This window comes from Paramormyrops kingsleyae, chromosome 9 (genome assembly GCF_048594095.1).
Source record: "Paramormyrops kingsleyae isolate MSU_618 chromosome 9, PKINGS_0.4, whole genome shotgun sequence".
Lineage (NCBI taxonomy): Eukaryota > Metazoa > Chordata > Actinopteri > Osteoglossiformes > Mormyridae > Paramormyrops > Paramormyrops kingsleyae.
In genome coordinates this window covers 24,648,719-24,672,067 of record NC_132805.1, presented here as the reverse complement: position 1 = coordinate 24,672,067, position 23,349 = coordinate 24,648,719, and the positions used below count along the sequence as shown (strand labels likewise).

Below are 23,349 nucleotides of genomic sequence, written 5' to 3'. Positions count from 1 at the left end.
TGACTCAACTCTGTTTCTCCGAGACCCAATGCGACTGCACAAGCTGAGTTACGGCGAATACCAGCTCAGCCAGCCTCTGAGGCGCACACACCCGGAGTTACGGCAAAGACCGGCTCAGCCTCTGAAGCGCGCACATGCTGAGTTATGGCAAACACTGGCTTAGCCTCTGAGGCACTCACAAGCTCAGATACAGCAAGTGTCGGCTGAGCCTCTGAGGTGTTATTAGTTGCCGGGCATTGTGACATTGTGTTAAGTTGTAGGGATTTCCCAACTTCTGAACCAAGTCCTACGTAGCAGATCCGCGGATCGCCCTATCGGCCAAGGCAAATCCGGTGTACTCCATACAAGAGAAATATACAATCTCACAGAAATGCATTAAACTCATCTTGGCTTTGCCAGTAAGCTGCTGAGGTCCAACTTCAGGGATTGGTTACCTCCCCTTTGTTACAGTTCAGCATGGCAAAGGAGGGACAATCCACATAGTGGCTCTCAACTAACAAGGATTTATTAAGAATGTAGAACAAAACAGGAGAACCAGAAAACAAAGGGACCACAAGGGGTCAAAATAGAACAGGTAAAGCAAAACAAAGGCAGGGAGCACCACAGAAAACTACCAAAAGCAGGAAGGAACACAGGAAGCTACAATAACTAACATAGGATAACAATACTGACTACACCTAACAATGACACAACTAACACAGGGCAATAGCCACAATGACCCACTGAGGAACAGAACAAAAGTAGGCACTTAAATACACTACTAACAAAACAAGTTGAAGGACAAGTCAGAACCATAACCAATCAACCAATCACTATAAGGACTCAGGACAACAAGGAACAGGTGGGATATATTCCAATTAACTGGCTCTGGAGACTAGGAGATCTTAAACATTGTGGGCTATCTACACTAGGCGAGACAAGGAACACAACTAATACAGAATATATCTAAATAAGGTACAGGTACTGTAGGATAACAATTAACAAGGACACAAAAGCAACAATACAAGACACCAGGGGATAAAATAAAACCAATAAAAACAACCTCATGATGGAAGGGATATCTGCCTCAAAGGCCACATACTTAGCCCATTGAGCCACACTGTGGCCCAGGGAGCATGGAAAAACACTAGGGCTACACCATTCAGGATGGCAAGTGGGAAAAGGCACAAAGGCTAGGGCCAGATGGGCACCGACCCTGATACCCTTACTGAAAAGCTCACAGGTCATCAAGGAACTCAAACAAACTGGCCAGCCTAAGATGTCAAATTGAAAGATATTGAAGATCACCAATGGTCTACATGTTTAGACTTCTAAATGACAGTGAATTTTAGTGTTTAGATCTGAGATACCACAATTTTAACTTGATATTAGTAATGATGTTTTATTGTAACTGCAAAATAATTCCGAATTTTTAATGGCAATGATCTTTGTGAACCTGTAATAATAATGAAAGGTCAATAAACTTGAAAAACAAAATACCCATAATCCCTTCATACTGTATATCACTGGCTGCATCATGTGCTTATTCATGAAGCACTGGCATTCAATAGCATTAACTCAAGTCAGCACAGCTTAAACCCAAGTAGCACACAAACGCTAAGAGGCAAAATTATTCACACACTAATCAGATGGATATAAGGACCATGGGTTAGTGCACTTATTTTGGGACTATGAATCCACAAAGATCTGAAGGTAGAGGAATGGGATATAGGATAGTAAGAGCAATTAGACAAATAGTTTCTAATGAGATTTGTGCAACTGTAGTTAACCTTGTCCTTGTGTCTGAGACCTCAATGAGGAAAGCTGGGCAAAGAGTGCAGTCGATTCTGAGCCGCTTCGCAGTGGCCTCTATGATCCGGACCTTCAGAGAGGAACATAGGTAGGTAATGTACATACTGCTCTCTACTGAAACTGTGGAGTGCTGTATTCTGTGCAGTTACAGCACAGACACGTACTGTACCTGCTTGCGCTATTGCACTGCATGCTGTCAGAAATGCATTGTATTACTGTACCATCTCACGTACAGTAATTGGGAATTACTGTATGCTCCTATTTTGTAAAAAGCAAGGTTTACAGTAATCCCATAGGCTTGTTTAGATATCACGGTCAAGGCTTGCCAGGGGTGGATAAGGCATGCGAGGGGGTTTTCCCTGGTTGCCAGGCCAGGGCTCATATTGCTTGCGATATTGCTGAGAATCTCTGGCCTGACCCAGAACAGAGACGGGATGCTGAGGCTGAATACATGTTTTCTTTTGTCATGTATGAGCCTTGTTTTCCTCATTAGTTCACATTGGTAAACACATGGAAATCTTCTACATTCTTTATCAGTTGCATCCTTTTACATGTACTCAGTTTAACTTTCCTATATTATTTCATAATGTAAAGAAGTTGTCCCAGGGCAAAGCCATAAGCTCCATTGCTCATTGCAGTTTTTATGGTAGTGTTTTGAATTGATCTCACCAGTGTGTAATGGCTATTTTGTAGTGTTTGTATATTTCGTGGTTTTTTTGTGATGTCTGAAGGAAAGGTTTGGTTTAAATGTAAAATTACATGGTTTTGAGTGGATAGTTTGTTTTTGACATGGAAGTTTGTGAAGATGAGTGTGCATGTACTTGTGTTTAGAGTTTTGGGAAATACAGCACAATTTAAAAAACTATGTTTTGTTGGTGGGGTAGCATGGTGATGCAGTGGTTAGCATTGTCACCTCGCACCTCTGGGACCTGGGTTCAAGTCTCTGCTGGGATTCCACATATGTGGAGTTTGCATGTTCTCCCCATGTCATTGTGGGTTTTCCTCCAGGTACTCTGGTTTCTCCCCACAGTCCAAAAACATGCTGAGTGTAGTGTTTTGACTATATATAAGTTGCGATAAATGAAGCCCCTTTAAGAGAGCAAAGATGAGGAGGGGCATGGGGAGTGACCCACTAGGAAAAGGGGAAGTTGTCGTTTGATTTGAGACGCTGGCTGATGATGTATGTGCTGTTCTGTACGACACCTAGTCAGTAAAGAGTTCTGAACACCTCAGCCTCCTGTCATTCCAGTATATTACACTGGCGACGAGCGGATTCGGACCGATTGTGTGCAAATAAGTGAAGCTACAGCCATGTCGGTGCTCGGCCATATCGAAGAGTTTGATGAATGCTCAAGTAGTTCTTTTGAAGAATATATAGAAAGACTGGAATGTTTTTTCCACGCAAATGATATTGTGGACGACGCGAAGAAACGCTCTGTGCTGCTTAGTGTGTGTGGCGCAAAGACATATTCCATGTTACGTTCTGTTATCGCCCCGACGCAGCCCTCTACAGTGACTTATGCTAACATTGTGGCTGCATTAAAACATCATTACAGCCCAGCGCCGTCAGAGGTCGTTCAGCGATTTCACTTTCATAACTGTAAGCAGAAGCCTAATCAAAGCGTTTCTAACTACATCGCTGAACTTCGACGTCTCTCAGTCCACTGCTCTTTTGGGGATTAGTTAGATGCAATGCTGCATGATAGGATAGTATGCGGGGTTTTGGATGAAGCGCTGCAACGTCGCCTACTGGCGGAGCCTACGCTCACTTTTAAAGAGGCAGAAGAAAGGGCATTGGCTGCAGAAACAGCATTGTTAAATGCTCGCTTACTTCGACAGCAACTACATGAATTACTGCCTCAAGATGAAGTTCATTATGCAGCCCATACACGCGCATCAGCACGCGAAGTGACAACTACAAGTGAAAATCAAAACCATGACAAACCATGCTACAGGTGTGGCGGCCAGCATTTTCCACAAGCCTGTAAATTTTCCACTGCTGTATGCCATTATTGTAAAAAAAGAGGACACATTGCTAGAGTGTGTTTATCCAAGACCAGACATAGTAACAACAAGGAGGCAGCCGGGGTCACAGCCGAACGACCTACAAACACTGTAACTCTCAACCAGAAAAATGAGTACCCTGTTTTTAGAGCAACTGCCAAATCGGAAAAAGGGGGGTATAAGCCATATTTGGCCAATGTGATACTGAACAAACAAGCACACACAATGGAAGTGGATTCGGGAGCAGCATGCTCCTTGATTAGTGAGCATACTTATCGCTCACAGTGGCCCTCTCAACCCCCTGAAATGCATGCAGACAGCGGAGTGTTAAAGCAGTGGTCGAAAGCAACTTTGGACGTGAAAGGGAGGATATTTGTAGAAGTGCTGTTCAAAGGGACACGAAACACACTGCCTCTGTTCATTATCGGGGGCCAGGGCACTAGTCTGCTGGGACGAGACTGGTTTGAGGCCCTTGGGAGTTGAAGGCGTGCACAGAGTGCAGTTTCAGACCATGGAGAACATACTGACTGAATATTTCAGGACATTGGGGTTTGCAGAATGCCCCCATTCTAGTGTTGTAGTCAAGACCGCCTAAACCGAGACCAAGACATTGCTGAGACCGGAGGGTATCAAGACCAAGACCAAGACTGGTCGAGACCAAGACCAAGACCGAAAACAGACTAGGGCTAGAATAGACATCACATTACTCAGATCAACTGTATCATGGGTACGTCTTTCTGATAGGTATGTCTTTCTGATCGGTATGTCTGATGGATATGTCTGATCGGTATGTCTTTCTGATGGGCATGTCTCATGGGTATGTCTTTCTGATCGGCATGTCTGATCGGTATGTCTTTCTGATAGGTATGTCTGATAGGTATGTCTTTCTGATGGGTATGTCTGATGGATATGTCAGATCGGTATGTCTTTCTGATGGGCATGTCTCATGGGTATGCCTTTATGATTGGCATGTCTGATCGGTATGTCTTTCTGATAGGTATAGCACTGAGGAATAACACCAGAAAATAACACCAGGAAATAACACTGAAGAATAACACCACAATAACACCATCTTTCTGATCGGCATGTCTGATCGGTATGTCTTTCTGATAGGTATGTCTGATTGGTATGTCTTTCTGATAGGTATGTCTTTCTGATCGGTATGTCTGATCGGTATGTCTGATCGGTATGTCTTTCTGATGGGCATGTCTGATGGGTATGTCTGATGGGTATGTCTTCATGGGTATGTCTTTCTGATAGGCATGTCTTTCTGATGGGCATGTCTAATGGGTATGTCTTTCTGATAGGCATGTCTTTCTGATGGGCATGTCTCATGGGTATGTCTTTCTGATTGGTATGTCTTTCTGATAGTTATGTCTAGTGGGCATGTCTTTCTGATAGGTATGTCTTTCTGATCGGCATGTCTCATTGGTATGTCTTTCTGATGGGTATGTCCGATAGGTATGTCTTTCTGATGGGTATGTCTGACGATTAAACAAATAAAGCAGCACAACATTAAAGTAACTAACAATAAATAAACCACTAACTTACGTGTACTGTTAGAGCATTTATGTAATTTATTTAAACTTTATTTTACCAGTAAATGAACTGAAACCAGTTCTCACTGCTTTATGTGTTTTTCAGGAGAAATAGCAGATAACGCATTGGAACTTCCTGGGATACAAACCTCATGCGTGTGACTAAAATCTTCAGCCAATAAGGGCAAGTCGTCTTGCTCTCGCGAGGATTTTGTACCATGTAACATGGTGACGCGTGGTGACGTTTTGGAACATTTCTTTGCCGACTTCGCTATCATGCGATGTGTATGAAGTGTGTGGACTATGAAGCGCTGTGTCCATTGAGAAAATGTATACAATGTAACGTTTTTAAAGTAGATGCATCTGGCTGGTTGCATTTGAATTGAGGCGCGTAATGAATAATGATACTGTTCTGTGCTGTTTTCTCTTTTTTTCCCCATCCCATCGAGACCGCTATGTCCGAGACCAAGACAAGACCGAGACCAAATAGGGTCGAGACCAAGACAAGACCGAGACCACAAAAAATTGGTCTCAAGACTAGTCTCAAGAACTACAGCACTACCCCAATCTCAATTGACATTGATTCCATGGTGACGCCACGTTTCTTCAAAGCCCGTCCAGTTCCCTTTTGCTTTACGGCCACAGCTCGATGAAGAGCTGAATAAATTAGTGGCTCAAGGGATTTTTGAACCAGTGCGGCATGCAAGCTGGGCCACACCCATAGTGCTGGTAGCAAAAAAGGATGGGGGTCTGACGATTTGTGGTGATTATCGCTGTACCGTCAACACAGCTGTTAAGCCTGATGTGTACCCCATTCCCACAGCATCTGAGTTGTTCTCAAAACTGGCGGGAGGAGTAGTTTTCACGAAACTTGATTTGAAACAAGCTTATCAGCAGCTCCCATTGGATGACGAAGCAGCCGACTTACTGACTATTAACACTCACCGTGGACTTTTCCGGGCTCAACGTTTACAGTTTGGGGTGTCAACAGTTGTTTCAATATTTCAAAGATTTATGGATACCTTGCTCGCAGGCATCCCAGGTGTCCAACCGTACCTGGACGACATCCTAATTTCGGGCAAGACCATGGAGGAACACAATGCGCGGCTAAGGGCCGTCTTGAAGTGTTTCGCGGAAGCGGGGTTACGACTAAAAAAGGAGAAAAGTGTCTTTGCAGCGAACTAAGTGGAATTTCTGGGTTTTCATGTGGATAAGGATGGCATTAAACCGACTTGTGAAAAAGTGGACGCTATCCAAAAGGCTCCATCCCCACGGAACAAGACAGAGCTTCAGGCGTTCTTGGGGCTCCTTAACTTTTACAGCTGTTTTCTCCCTAACAAGGCCACTGTTCTGGAGCCTCTGCATCATCTTCTTGACCAGTCCGTCCCTTGGCGGTGGGACGCAAAGCATGAGATGGCGTATGCTCAGGCGAAACAGTTGCTGCAGACGGATAAGATGTTGGCACATTATGATGAAAAGAAACCCCTGGCAGTGGTTTGCGATGCTTCGCCCTATGGCCTCGGGGCTTTATTGTTTCACTTGGAGCGTGATGGCCAGGAAAAGCCCATCTGCTTTGCCTCCGGAACAATGACCACCACGGAGCGAAATTATGCCCAAGTCGATAAGGAAGCATTGGTGGTAGTTTTTGCTATCAGGAAGTTCCACCAGTATCTAGCAGGCCGTCATTTCGTGATCTTTACAGACCACAAGCCCCTACTTGGACTCTTGCACCATTCCAAGCCCATGCCGGTTATTCTATCACCATGCATGCTGCGTTGGAGTTTGATCATGGGAGCTTACGATTATGAGTTATGCTATAGGCCCGGAAAGCAAATGGGAAATGCTGATGCCCTGAGTTGCTTACCTCTACCCGCACCTGACGCTGCTACACCTCCTCCACTGGAAGTTTTATTATTGGAGATGGTCCCAGATGCACCCATGCATGCTGAAAGAATTGCCAGCTGCACACTTAAGGACCCTGTCATGTCACGGGTGCTACATTGGGTACTGCATGGGTGGCCGGCTGAGGCACCGGATGGCCGGTTTAGACCATTCTTCTCGCGCTGCCATGAGCTCTCCGCGCATAAGAACTGTGTGCTTTGGGGAAGTCGTGTGGTTGTTCCTAGCTCCGCGAGGAGGGAGGTACTGGCTATGCTACATGATGCACACCCGGGCATCGTACACATGAAGGGACTCGCGAGGAGTTATGTGTGGTGGACTGTCAAGGCATGCAGAACCTGTCAGATGTCACGTCATGCACCCAATAAGGCAAAAGTACATCATTGGGAGTAGATAACTAAAAGATGGTCCCGGCTGCATATTGACTTTGCGGGCCCTTTCCAAGGCAAGGTATTCCTCATAGTGGTGGATGCACACAGCAAATGGCTGGAGGTATCCCTGATGAGTTCTATGTCATCATCAGCAGTTATTAACACACTGAGGTTGCTTTTTGCAACACATGAATTGCCTGATGTCATAGTTTCAGATAATGGCACTGCCTTCACATCCTCAGAGTTCCAAGAGTTTGCGGACCGCAACGGCATTCGTCACGTCACTTCAGCACCTTATCACCCAAGTTCGAATGGCCAAGCTGAACGTATGGTGCAAACAACAAAAGAGGCCCTGTCTTGCATCACCAGGGGCGAGTGGCAGACCCGGCTGGCTCGTTTCTTGCTGTCACAACATATCACGCCGAATTCATCAACTGGAAAAAGTCCTGCTGAGTTGCTCATGAATCGGCGACTGACCACTGCCCTGGATCGCTTGCATCCTGACCATGGAGAAGATATGCTTCGCAAACTGGAGCTGAAGGCTGCGAAGGGCCATGGCACTGTTAGAGAGTTTAGGCCACATGACTTGGTGTACATGAGAAGTTACACTAAGGATTCTAATAGGTGGACGCCGGGGGTCATTACGGATGTCACAGGCCCCTTGTCATACAGGGTCAGAACCGGTGATGGGCAAGTGCACAGACGGCACGTTGATCAGCTGCTAGACAGGGTGACACCCTCATGGAGCCCATCCGGGCCCGAGCCAGAAGGCTACACCGTCTATCGGCCAGAACCCTCTGGGATTGGGATGCCTGAGTTACAACCGCCAGCAATGGAGATGGCAAATCCTGGGGAGGAGATTGCCGGGGCTGAGAGCACATCAGAGTTCCCTCGTTCTAGGAGATACCCTGTAAGAGAGCATCACGCCCTAAAGAGATTTTCAGACTTTGTGGACTGGGGAAAAGGGGTGTAGTGTTTTGACTATATATAAGTTGCGATAAATGAAGCCCCTTTAAGAGAGCAAAGATGGGGAGGGGCATGGGGAGTGACCCACTAGGAAAAGGGGAAATTTTTGTTTGATTTGAGACGCTGGCTGATGATGTATGTGCTGTTCTGTACGACACCTAGTCAGTAAAGAGTTCTGAACACCTCAGCCTCCTGTCATTCCAGTATATTACACTGAGGCTAACTAGAGTTGCTAAACTGTGTGTGTGCATGCATATGCATGTGCACCCTGCAATGGGTTGGTGCCCCATCCTGGGTTATTTGCTGCCTTGCACCTATAGGCTCCAATGTTTTGTTTTGGTGGTCAGAGAAAACTCTAATGGATAAAGATATAGTCAGTACATTTTTAACAGGTGAAACAAAACACTGTCTGCCTTTGGGTAGTCCAGTCTTGGTATAAATGATGGTAGATATCCTGGCTGCTGATACACATTTACCTTTCAGTTACAATTACAACTGGGATCCACTGTCAGGGTCCACAGCAGCTAATAAATCTGTGCGGTCACTGATGTTCCTCTGACAGTATCAGGCCCAAAGATATGAAGAGAGGCAATCTTCTCTGAATAAGTTTTGCATGTAGTTTCAATTAACAACACCTATAAGTGAAGAAACACTGTCAATTACCCTCCAACATTTAAACCCTAGGCAGATATGGTATTGATGTGAATCTAAAAGAATAACATCAGTTTTGGTTGATGAGGTACTTTGGAAATAAAATGAAAATTGACAAGAATCATCAGTTTTTCCATTGTGAAGTGTCAACCTCCATTGGCAAAGCTGTTTATATTTGTTTTACAGCTGTTGGTCATCTTATTGTTCCAAAATACACTGTATGGACAAAAGTACTGGGACTCCTGGCCATTACACCCACAGGAAGTTTTATAACATCCTAAATCTATTGGCATAAATATGTAATTGATCCCCCCTTTGCAGCTAAAACAGCTGCAACTCTTCTGGGAAGGCTTTTGTGTATCTGTGGGAATTTTTTCCCATTCGCCCAGAAGAGCATTTGTGAAGTCAAGCACTGATGTTGGACACGAAGGCTTAGTTCACAATCTCTATTGTAGTTAATGTGTTAGATTGAGATGAGGTCAGGGCTCTGTGTGGGCCAGTCAAGTTCTTCCACACCAGTCTCACCCAACCATGTCTTTATGGACCTTGCTTTGTGCACTGGGGCACAGTCATACTATAGCAGAAATGGGCCTTTGCCAAACTGTTCCCACAAAGTTGGAAGCATAGAATTGTCGAAAATGTCTTGGTATGCTGAAGCATTAAGAATTTCCTTTATTGGAATTAAGGGATCTAGCCTAACCCCTAAATAACCACCCCATACCATTATCCCTCCTCCACCAAACTTTACAGATGGCACAATGCAGTCTGGCAGATAACATTCTCCTGGCATCTGCCAAACTCAGATTCGTCCACCAGACTTCCAGACCGATAAGCATGATTTATCGCTCTTGTTTTTTTGACCTATTAATTTCTGTTAATAAACCCTATTTGCTTGCCCTGAGTCCCGCTCTCACATCCTCAGTTCTGCCCTGTGCCATGACACACACCCTGAAGACTCCATTCCCTGGGTCTGTGGACACTTGAAGAAGAGAAGGGAAGCTGCAGTTTCTGACCCAGTAGAGGGGCCCACATCTCCAGTTCCCAGCCCAGCAAAGGGGCCCACTCTGCCCAAGTCACCTTTACTAGGTGTTTGGGTTAGTGACTTCTCCATCCTCCAAGGACTCTTGTTGGGCATATTGAGAAACTCAGCCAGACGCCGATTTTCATTTATATTAATCCACATCAAGGGAAAAGGGAATAAATTGTGACTGTTCTCCCCCCAAGCAAGACCCCCAGGAGATAGTTAGAGTATGGACATGCCACCTGAATCTACAGGACTTGACAAGATCGTCAGTATATTCCACACCCAGCCCAGAGTAGGCTGCTGTCTTGCCAGACTCATGAATCCTCGGCCTGGAATGGAGTGCTGCCTCGCCAGAGTCCTGAGTGCCTGGTCCAGAATTGTGTGTGTCATCCCCTCCAGGCCCAGAGGAGACCAGTGAGTTTCCCTCACTTCCAGTGAGTACCATATCTGGAAGTTATTCAATGAAGAGTAAGAAGCTCCTTGGGCTGCCATGTGACTGAATGGGTAAAGCAGACTACTCAAACCCAAGCTCCCCTACCACCTTCGTTAGAAATTCATTTTATTACTGTATTGGTCTTTGATTTTCTATCTTTCTGGTTCCTTGTTGCCCCTAATCTTTTGTTTTGTGGTTAATTAGTTATATACCGCACCTGTCCCTTGTTGAAGTCCTTGTTATGTGTATTTAAGTGCCTGCCCTTACTCTGTTCCCAAGTGCATTATTGTACGTGTTCCTGTGTTGCCCCATGCCTTAGTTCTTGTCTATCTGGTTTGTTTTTGACCCCTTGTGGTCCTTTTTTTTCTGGTTTCTTGTGGAGTTCAGTTTTTTTCTCTCAATAAAACCCCTTTTGCCTGAGATCCACTTTTGCCTGAGATCCACTCTTTCTGCAATGTCGTAACAGATGGTCAATTGAAAAGGACTACAATTGGCTAATGTAAGGATGAAGCAATCATTCAGAAGAAAATAGTACATTTTTACAAGGATGGTCTTAAATTAATAGCAATGACTGTAATGTGTTGTTTGTACAATTTTTCAATCTAAAAGCATAGAACTATAAAATTCCTTTTGAAATCAAAAATATGAACCACGGCATGTTCTTTGCAGGCATACTGTATATGACGTTGCATTCAGCAAACAATACCATGATAGTGGTCATGAGAAAATACAAGTTATGTTTATTCATATCCATTTTTTTCTTTACTCTGTTTCCCTTCCAAAAGACAATGAACCTTTCATATTACTGTAGATCTGTCATGAAATGTTTTTTTTTTAACTTTCTTGACCAGCAGAACTGCTGGGGATCAGGCTTCAGAGCAAATCAGCAAATATCATGGCGGTTGTTTACAACAAATTCCCAAAGATCCTGAAGTCTTGAGGCTCAGTGTTTGGCTCAGAGGTCTGTTGCCGCGACTGTGGTTTTGAGTAGGTTGTAAAGGAAGTGGTTTTGCTGGTGGGGGTTCTACTCTTTGCATATTTTAAGTGGAATAGGGGTGAAAGAAAACTGAAACAGACTTAAAAACAGCATGCTTTGACTTCCAATGAAAACAAAATTGTGATTCAAAAAATCCAACTTTGATGCATCATTACAATTCACTGTAAGACATTACCATAATTTAAACTACAACACTCCATTATCTCTAGAAATTTATTTTTTTTGTTTCACAAAATTCTTTGAAGCCATTACCAAGGATAAGCTGGAGATCCAAAATGAGTCTTATGTTCATGTAAGCCGTGGAAATAGCCTTTCACTGGCCTTAAATGTTAGAATAACCCTAGAATGTTTATTGGTTTCCTCCTCTCTGGCCACACCCAAGCTGAGGGCACAGAAAATTTCTTCAAATTCATATTCAGTAGCATACATACAACCTGAAGTCTGCTTGTTTTCACACAGAGCTAAACTGGTATTTGTGTTGGATACCTAATGATATGTTTGGTTGGCAAAGCGCATAATGTGGCAAAGTTTAGTCTGTGACAGGAATGTCTAAACTACAGGTTTGCAGAACCATTAATTTCTTCAGGAGACTGTTATTGAGAAGATCTTAAAATGATGCACAGTTCTACAGTATAACTGCATGACAAATTGTCTGACTGTTTAATAAAAACAAGGAAGGTGGCAGAAGAAATCATTCAGATTTGTTTCGATTCAAGTCATATACGCTACAAAGTTGTTAAAGCCAAAATAGATTAAACAAAATGCATGTCACACTAGAACTGGCGGTTACTGAATCTCTGTGATGCTAACTGTATTAGCCCTAGCGAGTCATGGAAAACACATTACGTCTTCTACATTTAACTTTAAGTAATTACATATTTCTGGGAATGTGTGGTCTCTCCCCAAGGCTAAATAATATGTTCCTTAATACACTAGTATGTTCTGCAAATATGGACAGGAGAGATGAATTATCCTCTATATTCATTTTAGTGTCATTGGTCTTTGTCATGCTGAAGGATATGTGCTCCAGCTCTCTTCCTCTGCAGGGCTTTATTCTGCTCCCTTGTGTTCCCTTCAGCCTCCACACATCTGCTCCTTTGGCGCAGCAGTTCCTGAATGATGTGTACACTGGCTCCCATTTGAATATGGGGTGTGTATGCAAGCCCCTGGTCGTGTGAGAGCCACTGATTGCTTCAAGGTTTCAGACTGCAACAGTGTAAAAGCAAATGGCAAATGCAAGAACACTACACAGTGTACAAACCTAAAAAACGTTCCCTCTGAAAAATACATTTTTTTCTATTGCAAATTACTCATTATAACTAGTATGTTATTTTTCTCCTAATTCATACTTGAATGGACCATAATTGTTGCTTTGATGATTTCTAGACCTCAAAGGGTAACATTATTTACAGCTTTAAGCCGAGGGTTTGGTTAAATTAACCATTGACTCACCCATCAATTATAATGTTCGACTAAAAGTGTATAACTTTTAATACCTATAAAGTTTTCACACCGATCACAACTAATTTAAACAAATATTAGATACTCAAAATGAGTATCACTGGCCTTTTGTTTGTATGATTATGTATAATGTCCATCTGCCTGTAGGCATTGTTTTACCTTCTAACCAAAACTGAACTGAAGTCTCTGAAACATCTGCAACAAATTACAACAACCCCCACAGATTCTTTGGGTTGTGTTTGTGTAAAAGATGGGTAGGGTTAGTAGTGGGTGTTAAAAAGAGATCTGGGAGAATTTTCTCCAGGGGCTATCAATCTGCTAAGGTAGTGGGCTGAATTATGAGAAGAACTGTTTTAACGGTGGTGGGGAAGGGGGTGTTGAGAAATAAGGGCTGGGGGACTGAGAACAGGGCAGAGCTGCAAGCTTACTATCTTCCCAAGTATAAACCTATATACTGACTATTATATACACAATAATGTACATCTCTGTCTTGAGTTTAATTCATACTCATTCTCATATTTCTTTTCCAATCAGTATTGTATCTTGTTCAAAAAGCATAGCAGAGTGCTAGGGGTTAGGGTCAATGGCTTTGGCTTAAATGTGTGCTGTAACTTCTGATAAATAAACATTTTGTTGCATTTATTTTCAGGCTGCACACTATGACCACTCATTGGAAATTTGAGCACAAAGTTTCCCCCAAGTATTCCACCTAGCATACTAGCTATGTGGGACCAATGCATAAAATATTTTTTAAACTAACAAAAATCTTGTCATTGTTTAATTAATTTAAAACTATTATAAAAATATTGTACCCTACCATATTCAGCTAAACCTGTCATAATTACATGACCAGTTAAAGTCACAATATTATTATATAAATCCATCCATCACCTATTATCTTGATCATGGTGACAGGGGGCCTGGAGTCTGTCCCTGGCAACACAAGGTAAAATCAAAACAAATCCATAATTAGTGTATGATCATAAATAATAGCTATGCATTAATATAAACTTTTCAAGCCATATTTATCAAACAAACATACCTTTATATTGTTAAATATGTACATAATTGGCTTCTTGGATATTTTTACATTCACTCCATTATTCTGTTTACCCTGTATAATTACAAAGTGCCCTCCTGAAGTAATTGAAAGGAAAAATAAATTATTATCATAAAACAAATACTTTTCTCAAAGGTATCACAATTATTGGCACCCCTTCGTTTAGTACTTTAATATTTAGTGCAGCCCCCTTTACCAAGCTAACAGCTCTGAGCAGTGCTTGAAGAACACATGAGTAGGGATCTGAAGCCTTTCCTCCATACAGAATCTCTCTTGATGTTTCAGATTTTGAGGTCTGTACTTGTGCACTCTTCTGTTCAGCCCATTCCACAGGGCTTCAACGCGAATTAGGTTGGGGGACTAGTGTGGCCCAGGCAAAGACTTTTACTCTGTGGCTGGTGATCTATTTTTGTGTTGATTTTGAGGTGCATTGTCCTGTTGGAAGATCTATCCATGGGCCAGTGTAAGTCAGCTTTTGCTTTATTTTCTGCTGATACATGAAACCATGTCCATGATACCATGTATCCTAACAAGATTTCCTGGGACTTCAGAAGAAAAACAGCCCCAAAAAGCTCTATTTTCGTGTCATCTGACGATACAATCTTGTCCCATTGAAAGCCCCAGTAACGTGTACAAACTGTACCCTCTGTTGTTGATTGACAGCAGAGGCCTTTTTCTGGTATCCTTCCCAAACACTCCTGGTGATGTAGGTGGCATCTGATCATAGTTTTGGAGGCTTTCTGACCCCAAAACTATCATTTGCAATTTTCCAGCTGTGATCCTTAGAGATTCATAGGCCACTTGAATCATCCTCCTCACTGTGCATGCCCTTCTCTTGCTGATTCGAAACACCTCTAGTTACTTTGAATCTATTAATTGCCGCCTTGATAGTGATAATGGGAATTTTCAATGGTTTAGCCACTTTCTTATAGCCATTTTCTGATTTGTACAGCTCACCAAGTATTCATTGCATATAATTTCTGTGTTCTCAGCTCTTTCCCATTGTAAGGAATGACTAAGGGAATCTGGCCTGTGTGCCATCTCATATTTATACTGCAGTGAAACATAAAGTAATGGCTGACCACTTAAGGTTTCCAATCCACTCTAGTAATTTTAAAAACTTAAAATAATATCGGGATTACACTTCAGTTTGATTTTATTCATATGAATTTCTATAACTGTGGCACACATACACTATATTGCCAAAAGTATTGGGAAACCTCTCAAAATAATTGAATTCAGGTGTTCCAATCACTTCCATAGACACATGTGTATAAAATCAAGCACCTAGGCATGCAGACTGTTTCTACAAACATTTGTGAAAGAATGGGTCGCTCTCAGGAGCTCAGTGAATTCAAGCGTGGTACTATGCTAGGATGCCACTTGTGCAATAAGTCCATTCGTGGACTAAATATTTAGTAGTAATAATATTATTATAAAATATTATATTACATTATAACAAAGTGGAAGCAATTGGGAACAACAGCAACTCAGTCATGAAGTGGTAGGCCACATAAAATCATAGAGCAGGGACAACGTATAGCAGTGGTTCTCAATTCCATTTCTGGCGTTCCCCCTGCCAGAATGTTTTCATTCCATCCCTACCTTAATCAGGCTCAGATGGTCCTTAGTAGGCTAAAGCCAGTTTCAGACTTTAAGTCTACACTGCGCTCCGTGCCGCGTGCTGCTCGCGGAGCTTGTGCGAGCTCTGTGGTCAAAGATGGACTTTGTTGAACTTTGACCGCTGAGCGCTGTGACGCATTGTCGCGCGATCAATAGAAACAAGGCACCGAAATTGAAATAGAGGGAAAACGTATAGCTCTGGGAACTCAGACACGGACAATATATCACACAAATGTAGAATCTTTTTGAATGCAAAATATATCGCTATTGACCGTGAGCCGAAATGACAGGAGAGAGTTTTGAAAACCACGCCTACCGCTGTTTTTTGAATGGGGTGCGCACAGTGCATGCTGCATTTGTTCTGTAACCAGCTTTAACCTATTGAGGTAGGGTTGGAACAAAAACATTCTGGCAGGGGGGCACCAGGAACGGAATTGAGAACCACTGACTTATAGTGAGGCGCACAGTGTGCAGAAGTCGCCAACTGTCTGAAGAGTCAATAGCTACAGACCTCCAAACTTCGCTTGGCCTACAGATTAGCTCAAGAACAGGGCATACAGAACTTCATGGAATGGATTTCCATGGCTGAGCAGCTGCATCCAAGCCTTAATTCACCAAGTGCAATGCAAAGCGTCGGATGCAGTGGTGTAAAGCGCACCGCCACTGGACTCTAGAGCAGTGTAAACGTATTTGCTGGAGTGACGAATCTCTGCCTGGCAATCTAATGGATGAGTCTGGGTTTGGAGGTTGCCAGGAAAACGGTACTTGCCTAACTGTATGGTGCTAAGTGTAAAGTTTGGTGCAGGGGGGATTATTGTGTGGGGTTGTTTTTCAGGGGCTGGGCTTGACCCCTTAGTTCCAGTGAATGGAACTCTTAATGCTGCAGCATTCGAAGCCATTTTGGACAATTTCATGCTCCCAAATTTGTGGGAACAGTTTGGGGATGGCCCCTTCCTGTTCCAACATGACTGCGCACCAGTGCACAAAGCAAGGTCCATAAGGACATGGATGACTGAGTCTGGTGTTCAGGAACTTGACTAGGCTGCACAGAGCCCTGACCTCAACACCTTTGGGATGAATTAGAGTGGAGATTGTGAGCCAGGTCTTCTTGTCCAACATCAGTGCCTGACCTCACAAATGCTGTCCTGGAAGAATGGTCAAAACAAAACACACACTCCTAAACCTTGTGGACAGCCTTCCTAGAAGAGTTGAAGCTGTTATACTGTAGCTGCAAAGGGTGGGCCAACTCCATATTAAAGCCTATATATTAAGAATGGGATGTCATTAGAGTTCATGTGTGTGTGTAGGCAGGTGTCCCAGTACTTTTGGCAATACAATTTATGTATATCAGAAAAACATTTGTTTTATGATCATTTCTTCTTTTCAGTTTACTTCATTTTGTGGCTGGATTTTTAACATTGTTGAATGAATGATTAATTGGACAAACAATAAAGTCCAGTCCATTTCATTTTTATTCACCAAGGATGCCAAAAATTCTGGAGAACAATGTAATGGGATGACTGAAAATGGGAACAAAGTACTATGAAAAAAACATGGTTGCATTCTAGCACATGACCAGTCACATTACATTACCAGGTGAGTTGGTGTGTGCTGTTGCTTTATGTGGGATGAAGTGTAGGAGGAGAACTTATTCCTAATATTATGCTACAGTATATACAACTAGCCATAATGCCACCATATCCAGTTGCCAAGCGCCTACAATTTCAACATGACATTGATTCGCTTACTAACTTGATCTAATTAGATATACTCAATATTTAAAAAATAATTCAATTACTGGTATGACATTCAATCCAATACAGGCATAAAATATAAGTCTTTTGTGCTTATTATTTATAAATTGTGCTGTTCCCCCAAAACATGAGCTTCCCTTTAACGTAAATTTGTGAATATATTGTGTATTAAGATAAAAAGAAAAATCGAAATCATATCCTAGCTATTTCGAAGTCTGATCAAAAAAGCATGGAAAGCATTAATTAACATGTTCAATCTCAGGAATATATACAGGGCAGGGCGGGCCATCTGGCCTGTGGGTAGGTGGGCCACCAAAATCGTCCTCCCACCCCCCTCATTTGGCAACATTTGGGGCCATGGGAGATGCCAAAATCCAGGGCTGAATTTTAATACAATTCAGCGCTGTTTATTCAATTCAGCAGCCATGTTTTTATGGGTATCATCAAAAGCTGACAGATGTTACAAGTTGCATATCTGGATGTTTAATATAATCTACATTCTGTCTGCATTTGTCTTCATGTTACTAACTTTAACGATTTTAAGAAATATCCCCACAAAGCGTTATAGGAAAAAAACTGGCGACAAATGAAACGCAGACACGTGTAATTTAACATCAAGTTTTAAATAAGATTCATATTTATGCCACTGCATATTTTCAGATGGCTTTATTTCCTGCAAGGGAAACTGAGTAAGCTTCACTGGCTGCTGGGTCCGACCGCAATGCCTGCCACGCCAGTCTCTCCCAATTCATGGGGAAATCGGAAATTCCTCGGTTTTGAATAACCGATATTAAAGCCGGAGTGCATATGCTCAGCAGGTGGACTTATTTCACCTCACGTAGACTTATTAAGAATTAGATCAACACAATCAAACAGAAATAAATATATGCTTAAGACCTTTAAAATTGCAATTCTTGCAAAAACGAGGCATGCTTGCTACTCCTACTGCATGCTATAAGGTTGCACCTTAGACACTATATAAATTGCTTAGTTTGTGCGCTGCTAAGTTTACTACCTGGATTTACAGGACGAGCGAATTTAAGTTCGATTGGGAAAAAAAAGTTTTTTGTAATTGGCGAAGTTAGCCCGTCAGTGTTACTTACGCAGTGTTGCAGTTAATAACCCGACGACACTTTAAAAAACCAATGGTAGTTAGCCAATGCTTAAAATCCGTAGAAAGAAAATGTCGGCGCCTTATTTTAAAATGCCTGCCCATCCTTTATACGTTAGAATTAAAGGTAAGTTCGATATTCAAGTCAAATATTTTGATATGATTGATTACACAGTTTGTTTTGAAGATATAAGAAAAGTATATATTTTTCTTTCAATTTAAGCTTAAGGTACCGCCTCCAGACTTTGACGTCACAGCGAGAGAAACTACAATTTCAGGACATATTCTGATCACCAGCAGTACAGTTTAATGGCTTGACTGGTTGGCATAACTCAGTGTACCGTAATTGAAATATTCGACGCTAACTTAGGAATTAAAGACACCCCTGGAAATAAGGTAAAGGACTTTTAGTCGTGGAGAAATTTGTTAATGATCATTTTAATGATTGTAATAAGATAAGCTTTCAAAATGTTTTTGTTTGTTATGATTTTTTAAATTATTTTGTTCTCTCTAAACGAAAATGTATTGCGAGGGATACGACAATATAGTGATAATCACATCATGCTTATGTTTCTAACTATTGGGAAATGAACTAAATTAGTGTTGTATATATAAGTATAATAATTGAACCGTATACATTCTGCTTTATATTCTTCTTATGTTAAGAGATTTATGGAAAACGCATAACATGTTTAAATTAATACGCAAGTCAAATAGTTAATGTGAAGGGAAAATTGTCAAGCGCATTTTCATTGTCATGATAAGACAATATTAAAGTGAAGGAAGTGCTTTTCTGTCATGACTTTTGTTTATATGTTTAAAAATACCTTCTATTCTGGTAACAATTGCAAAACAGAATGGCACAGTCATAAAAATATTTTGGTATATAGGGGCCCCCTCTAGTGGAAGTAGAGGGAAAAACAGACGCAGCAGTTATTTAAATGCTGACATGAAGGATAAGTGAAGAATTTGAAAGACTTAGCTTAATATTTGAGTAATAGCATTAAATTAATAGTATTTCATGCATTGTATATTTTTGATTTCAGAATATCTGTTGCATTGCTTTGGATGATATTAATTTTACAACTTCTTTTGCATTCTTCTTCATCTTCACAGTTTCATTATCTGGATTGTACACAATGATGGAATCATTCCAAACCACCGCTTCTTCTTACTTGGGTAATGGGACAAACATGTTTCCTAACTACATGCCACCCAATACCACAACAGCTGACTATTATTACGATTATGAAGATGAGAACACAGAGATTAGGAAGGTACTTAACATAATGTCTCTCATTGTGTACTCTGTGGCATTTGTACTGGGAGTGCTGGGAAATGGTTTGGTGATCTGGGTTACAGGTTTCAAGATGAAAAAAACTGTCAACACTATATGGTTCCTGAATTTGGCTATTGCTGACTTCCTTTTTACTGCATTCCTGCCCTTGAGCATAATCTACACTGCTATGGACTTCGACTGGCCTTTCGGCAAATTCATGTGTAAGTTCAACAGTACTCTGGCTTTCCTCAACATGTTTGCCAGCGTCTACATCCTAGTAGTGATCAGTGTGGATCGTTGCATCTCTGTGGTACATCCAGTTTGGGCTCAAAACCACCGTAGCTCCCACAGAGCATCAGTAGTGAGCTTTTTCATCTGGCTGTTTGCCTTGATCCTGAGCGCCCCCTACTTTGTCTTTCGAGACACGGCACCCGCGAACCATGACAAGGATGTCATCAACTGCTTCAACAACTTTGCCATCTCAGAGCACAATGAGACGTTGGACATAAAAACACTCATTGCATTCCGTCACCAGACGATGATTATCACACGTCTGCTCTTGGGTTTTGTGGTGCCCTTCACTGTCATCGTTTCCTGCTATGCCATGATTGTGCATAGACTAAGGAGAAACCGTTCTATGGCTGGACGGACAGGACGGCCTTTCAGAATTATTGCAGCTATCATCATTGCCTTCTTCCTGTGCTGGGCGCCTTACCACATCCTGGTGTTTATCGAGATGGTCAGCCACATGGAATCAGAAGAAAGCAGCAGTCTGGAGCTTGTTGCCGTCATTGGCATTCCTATAGTCTCCAGCCTTGCTTTTCTTAACAGTTGCCTTAACCCCTTGCTTTATGTTTTTATGGGTCAAGACTTTAAAGACAAGGTACGTAAGTCCATTTTTACAGTGCTGGAGAGTGCCTTCACGGAGGAAGTTTGCCCTTCCAATTCTCACTCAAACTCTGGATTCAACAGCCAAAACAAGCAAACATCCTTTTCTGATGTAGAAGTGTGAGGACTAATTTGACGGTCACTGCTATGTACATCGTAGCTTAAAAATAATTTCCAGATGCTTTAGAAAGCAATCATTATATAATTATTGTGCATGTATTGTGTTTGAGCATCAAGAATGCTAATCCCTTATACAGGATATGTAATGCATATACAAAATAAGGTACTATAACTACATCAAGTACTCAGAAAATTTACTTTATACCTATTCCATCCAATATTTGAAAATGTAAGTGAGACATGGTGGTAAGATGTCATATGTACAGTGACTATCAATAAAATAACACAAGTTTTTTCCATAAAGTTTTTAATTATGATGTTTAATGTAGCTTACTATGCTATGGATGCCATACCTTGTAAATACTTGGAAATGTTAATTCTGTCAGAGTATATACTGTTTTTTTGTGTCAATATACAGTGCCAAGTATTTTCTGTGCATCTGTTAATCAAACTTGTTTCAGATTCTTACAGAATTTTTCTAAACTATTAAATGATTAATAGAAACCTTACCATTGGTTTGTTCATTTTGGATGATACTTAATGGCCGATGGGGTGGTTTTATTTTTTATTTTAAAAGTAGCATATAGCTTTAAGAACACAAGCACTCATGGATTGTGACCTTAGCATGGTTTGTGTGCTTCAATGATCCACAGAGTGATGTGCAGCTGGACTTTTAATGGTACACTAAGTTGCACAGAGGAAGACTTTATCTATTGTTTCTGTGTAGGCACCAAATGCAGTTCAGAGAACCCAGAAATTGGATGGGGTCCTGAAATGGACTAGCATTTTAGTACACACATAACAAAACAAAGAGGGATAAAGTGGTCCCCACTGAGCTACCTGCCAGATATTGCCATTTAAAATTTAACCATAAAATATAATACATAATGGGGAAGAAATATAAATGCCAAGAAATTATGTTTAATTACAATCATTATGCAGCAAGTTATTATTCTGTGCATCATAAACTTCAGTTTTCTTAGTATTTCTAGTATTTCTAACCTTCCTAAGTGTAGATGATGCATTTTCTATTTCATATTGACAGCAGTTGTTAGGTCCATCTATCCATCTACCTGTTTTTCATAACCACTAGTTCATAACCACTAGTTTCATAACTTCCAGCATTGTACTACATTTGGAATTTGGTATTTTTGTACATATACAGTACTGTGCAGAGGTCTTAGACAGTCAAAGAAATGTTTATATTTAGATTTACCTGGGAAGCGAGTGTGTATTCACAAAGAAAGAAAAAGAACACCGGTATGCTAGTGGCCGAGTCAGCAAACACATGGATACATTGAATATTTACTGCAAATACCAGGGTGACTATTGAAGAAATGGCTAGACTGACACATTTTGACAGATGGAATATCACAGTTTTACATCTACATGAAGATCATTTAAAATTTGTCTTCTTTGACTTTTGCACAGTACAGAATGAAATGCATTCCTGAGTTAATGCAATCTTTAGTAAAATCAATGCATTCAACTTCTTGCTTTTCCTGGTCAGGGTTGCTAGGGGTATGAAGCCCATTCCAAGCAGCATAGGGCACAAAGCTGGGGTACACACTGGAGGGGATGCCAGTCCATCACAGGGCACAGGGCTGGGGTATACCCCGGAAGGGATGCCAGTCCATCACAGGACACAGGGCTGGGGAACACCCCGGAGGTAATGCCAGTCTGTCATAGGGCACAGTCTTGGGAACAACCTCGATGGGATGCCAGTCCCTGAGAGAGCATAGGCTGGGGAACACCATGAATAGGATGCCAGTATGTCACAGGGCACAGGGCTGGGGTACACCCCAGAGGGGATGCCAGTCCGTCACAGGACACAGGCTGGGGAACACCTCGGAGGGGATGCCAGTTCGTCACAGGACACAGGCTGGGGAACCCCCTTGATGGGATGCCAGTCCCTGAGAGAGCACAGGCTGGGGAACACCCTGGATGGGATGCCAATATACCACAGGGCACAGGGTACATGCAGGATGGGACATAGTCCAATCCAGGGCACAGACACAGTCTTATGCTACAGGTAACCAAGTTTCAATTTTATTTGTCACATCCACAATCATACGCTCTACCACTGTACAGTGAAACGCCTTACCATCCAATTCCTGGATTGTGAATACATATGTAATATAAAGAGAAAAACAAAACAGTTATAATTATAAATATGAATACAGGATAAAATAGGAATAAAATAACAATAAGTTTAAATAAAATGACAGTTAAACAGACAAAAATAGAGCGCATCAGCATATCGACCACTGAAAAAGATATTCAATGACACAGTGGGCTGGTAAAAGTAGGCAAAGTAAAGTGACTGGTTAGCATGGAAGCCCTCAGTGGCTCGGTTTTGGCCTCCAGGCTGTGATAGTG

The 23,349-nt window shown here is 41.8% G+C and overlaps 1 protein-coding gene across 1 annotated transcript; it reads left to right on the top strand.

Annotated features, from left to right (window-relative positions):
* The first annotated feature begins 18,297 nt into the window (after positions 1-18,297).
* On the top strand, positions 18,298-21,479 carry fpr1 (formyl peptide receptor 1). The gene is made up of 3 exons (XM_023834779.2): positions 18,298-18,810; positions 18,907-19,079; positions 19,800-21,479. Exon 3 carries the CDS (start codon positions 19,823-19,825, stop codon positions 20,972-20,974), a length of 1,152 nt encoding a protein of 383 aa, XP_023690547.2. The 5' UTR covers positions 18,298-18,810; positions 18,907-19,079; positions 19,800-19,822; the 3' UTR covers positions 20,975-21,479.
* The last annotated feature ends 1,870 nt before the right edge of the window (positions 21,480-23,349 follow it).